Raw genomic sequence first — 1,861 nt, 5'->3', positions numbered from 1 at the left:
AGTGATGGTAGTGGTCACAAGTTCCCCGCCAGGAATGGCCGTACGAAGCCAAAGGCAGTCAGTCGTGTCGTGTTTGTGTTCAGGTGAGACGCACGACGAGGGAGGAGCTGGTGCCAGGCGTGCTGTGGGGGTGCCACTCAGGCAGTGAGCCTGCCTGGCCAGCTGCCTGCGGCCGTTAGGCAGCAACCTCGTCACGTTTTCTGTGTAGTTTGGTGCTGCTGGGGAGTGCTTAATGCAGCTGTAAAGGGCTTGTTAGGGGGGGATGGTGGAGTAGGGAAAAGGGGACAGAACACAGTCTTGTGTTAGCCGGACAGATTTCCTTCCAGGGCTCAGAGTGGCACAAACACGAGTGCCTGGGATGAGGCAACGTGACCGGGTTGTCCGCTCCCCTGTATGTGAGCAAGGTGGGCAAATGCAGTAAATCATCCGAGGCGAAAAACGCTGGTAGACCCTGCGCCAGAGCAGGAGCCTCGGAGGAAACGGTTCCCGCTCCCCGGCTGGAGCGGCTCAGCGGAAACACGGAGGGCTGGCTGGTGGCAGGCCGGGCAAGCAGAGCTTGAGGGCAGGGGGAAGGGAAGCGTCGGTGCTTTTGCCTCCTCTTTTCCGCGTGTGAAAACCCACCACCCTCGTGTTTAAAGCCGGAGCCCAGGACTCACAGCTTCTACTCAAGCCCTGTCAGCAGCCGTCTGCTGCCTTGTGCTTTACAGTGGGGTCGCGGGCCTTGGGCGAGGGTTTGTCAGCTTTGCGCCGCACCTTCCTAAGTGCTGCCGTAGTACGGATGGGTGCCTGCCTGCTTCCTGGCCTGTTCAACCCACGGGTCCTTCTGCTGGGGTGACGTGTCGGAGGTCAACGATAAGTCGTGAGGTTGTGCAGGTGGATTTGGGGGCCGGGGGGTGCACCCGTAGGCTTAGAAACGTGGCTGGTCGCTCCCCGTATTCAAACTCATTTACAGCCAGGTGGTCATTTTAATTTTAGGTCGCTTTTGAGTGTGGGTGGGAGAGGAGCCGGTGCTCCAGACCCTGACCTGGATCTGCCCAGGCTCTTTGCGCTAGCGCGGGTAACAGCACGACTCGGGTGGGCTCCCTGCTCTCATTAATTCCTTTCTTGCTGCCTCAGGAAGGAGAGTGGTCTTCATGGGTGATGACACTTGGGAAGGACTCTTCCCGAAGAAGTTTTTTCGCTCGTATTTCTTCCCTTCTTTTAACGTGAAGGATCTTCATACTGTGGACGATGGGATCCTGCAGCATCTCTACCCAACTGGTGAGCAGCTCTTCCCCCGGGGCCTGGGTCACCCTTTACGTTACGTGGTGGTCCTTCTGCAAGTTTGGGGTAGGACTGAAGAGTTTTTTCTGCTCTGGAGTGGCACTGGGCAGTCACACGCTGCTGCCCAGGGATTACAGTGCTCTAGCTGGATTTCCACAGATAAGCCAGCTTTCGGGGCCCGTAAACTCCTTCTGTAAAAAAAAGAGTGTAGCTTGATGGGGCGAGGTTAGACTTCTACATCTGTCCTAGAAATACGCTGCCAGGATGGAGCAGGAGGAGCAGCTTAACTTTGACACGTGGCTGCCCGGGCAGGCACACAGTGCTCTAGGAAATACCCCGCAGCGCAGCCAGGAGGCTGGGGCGCAGCACTGCTCTCAGCAGAGTATCAGTGGCTCCCGGTCTTGGGAAGAAGGTGAAGCGCGAGATGGATTTGTGAATGTTAGGTGATTTCAGACTCCTCCCTGAGGTCCTGGGATCAAGGGGAACGCTCTTTGCTTTATCTGTGCGTGTCGTGGTTTAACCTCAGTTGGCGACTGAGCACCACACAGCCGCTCGCTTACTCCCCCCCCGCCCCCCCGGGGGGCTGGGGGGGAGGACT

At 57.8% G+C, this 1,861-nt stretch overlaps 1 protein-coding gene across 1 annotated transcript in view; it reads left to right on the top strand.

Annotated features, from left to right (window-relative positions):
- The window catches only part of LOC103922313 (GPI ethanolamine phosphate transferase 3-like), a 20,345-nt gene that overhangs the window by 5,989 nt on the left and 12,495 nt on the right, over nucleotides 1-1,861 (top strand). Inside the window, 1 exon segment of the mRNA XM_009330422.1 lies at nucleotides 1,065-1,260. Coding sequence (XP_009328697.1) covers nucleotides 1,065-1,260 — 196 coding nt within the window.

This window comes from Pygoscelis adeliae, unplaced genomic scaffold (assembly GCF_000699105.1).
Source record: "Pygoscelis adeliae isolate BGI_AS28 unplaced genomic scaffold, ASM69910v1 Scaffold628, whole genome shotgun sequence".
Lineage (NCBI taxonomy): Eukaryota > Metazoa > Chordata > Aves > Sphenisciformes > Spheniscidae > Pygoscelis > Pygoscelis adeliae.
This window is presented reverse-complemented; position numbering and strand designations above follow the sequence as displayed.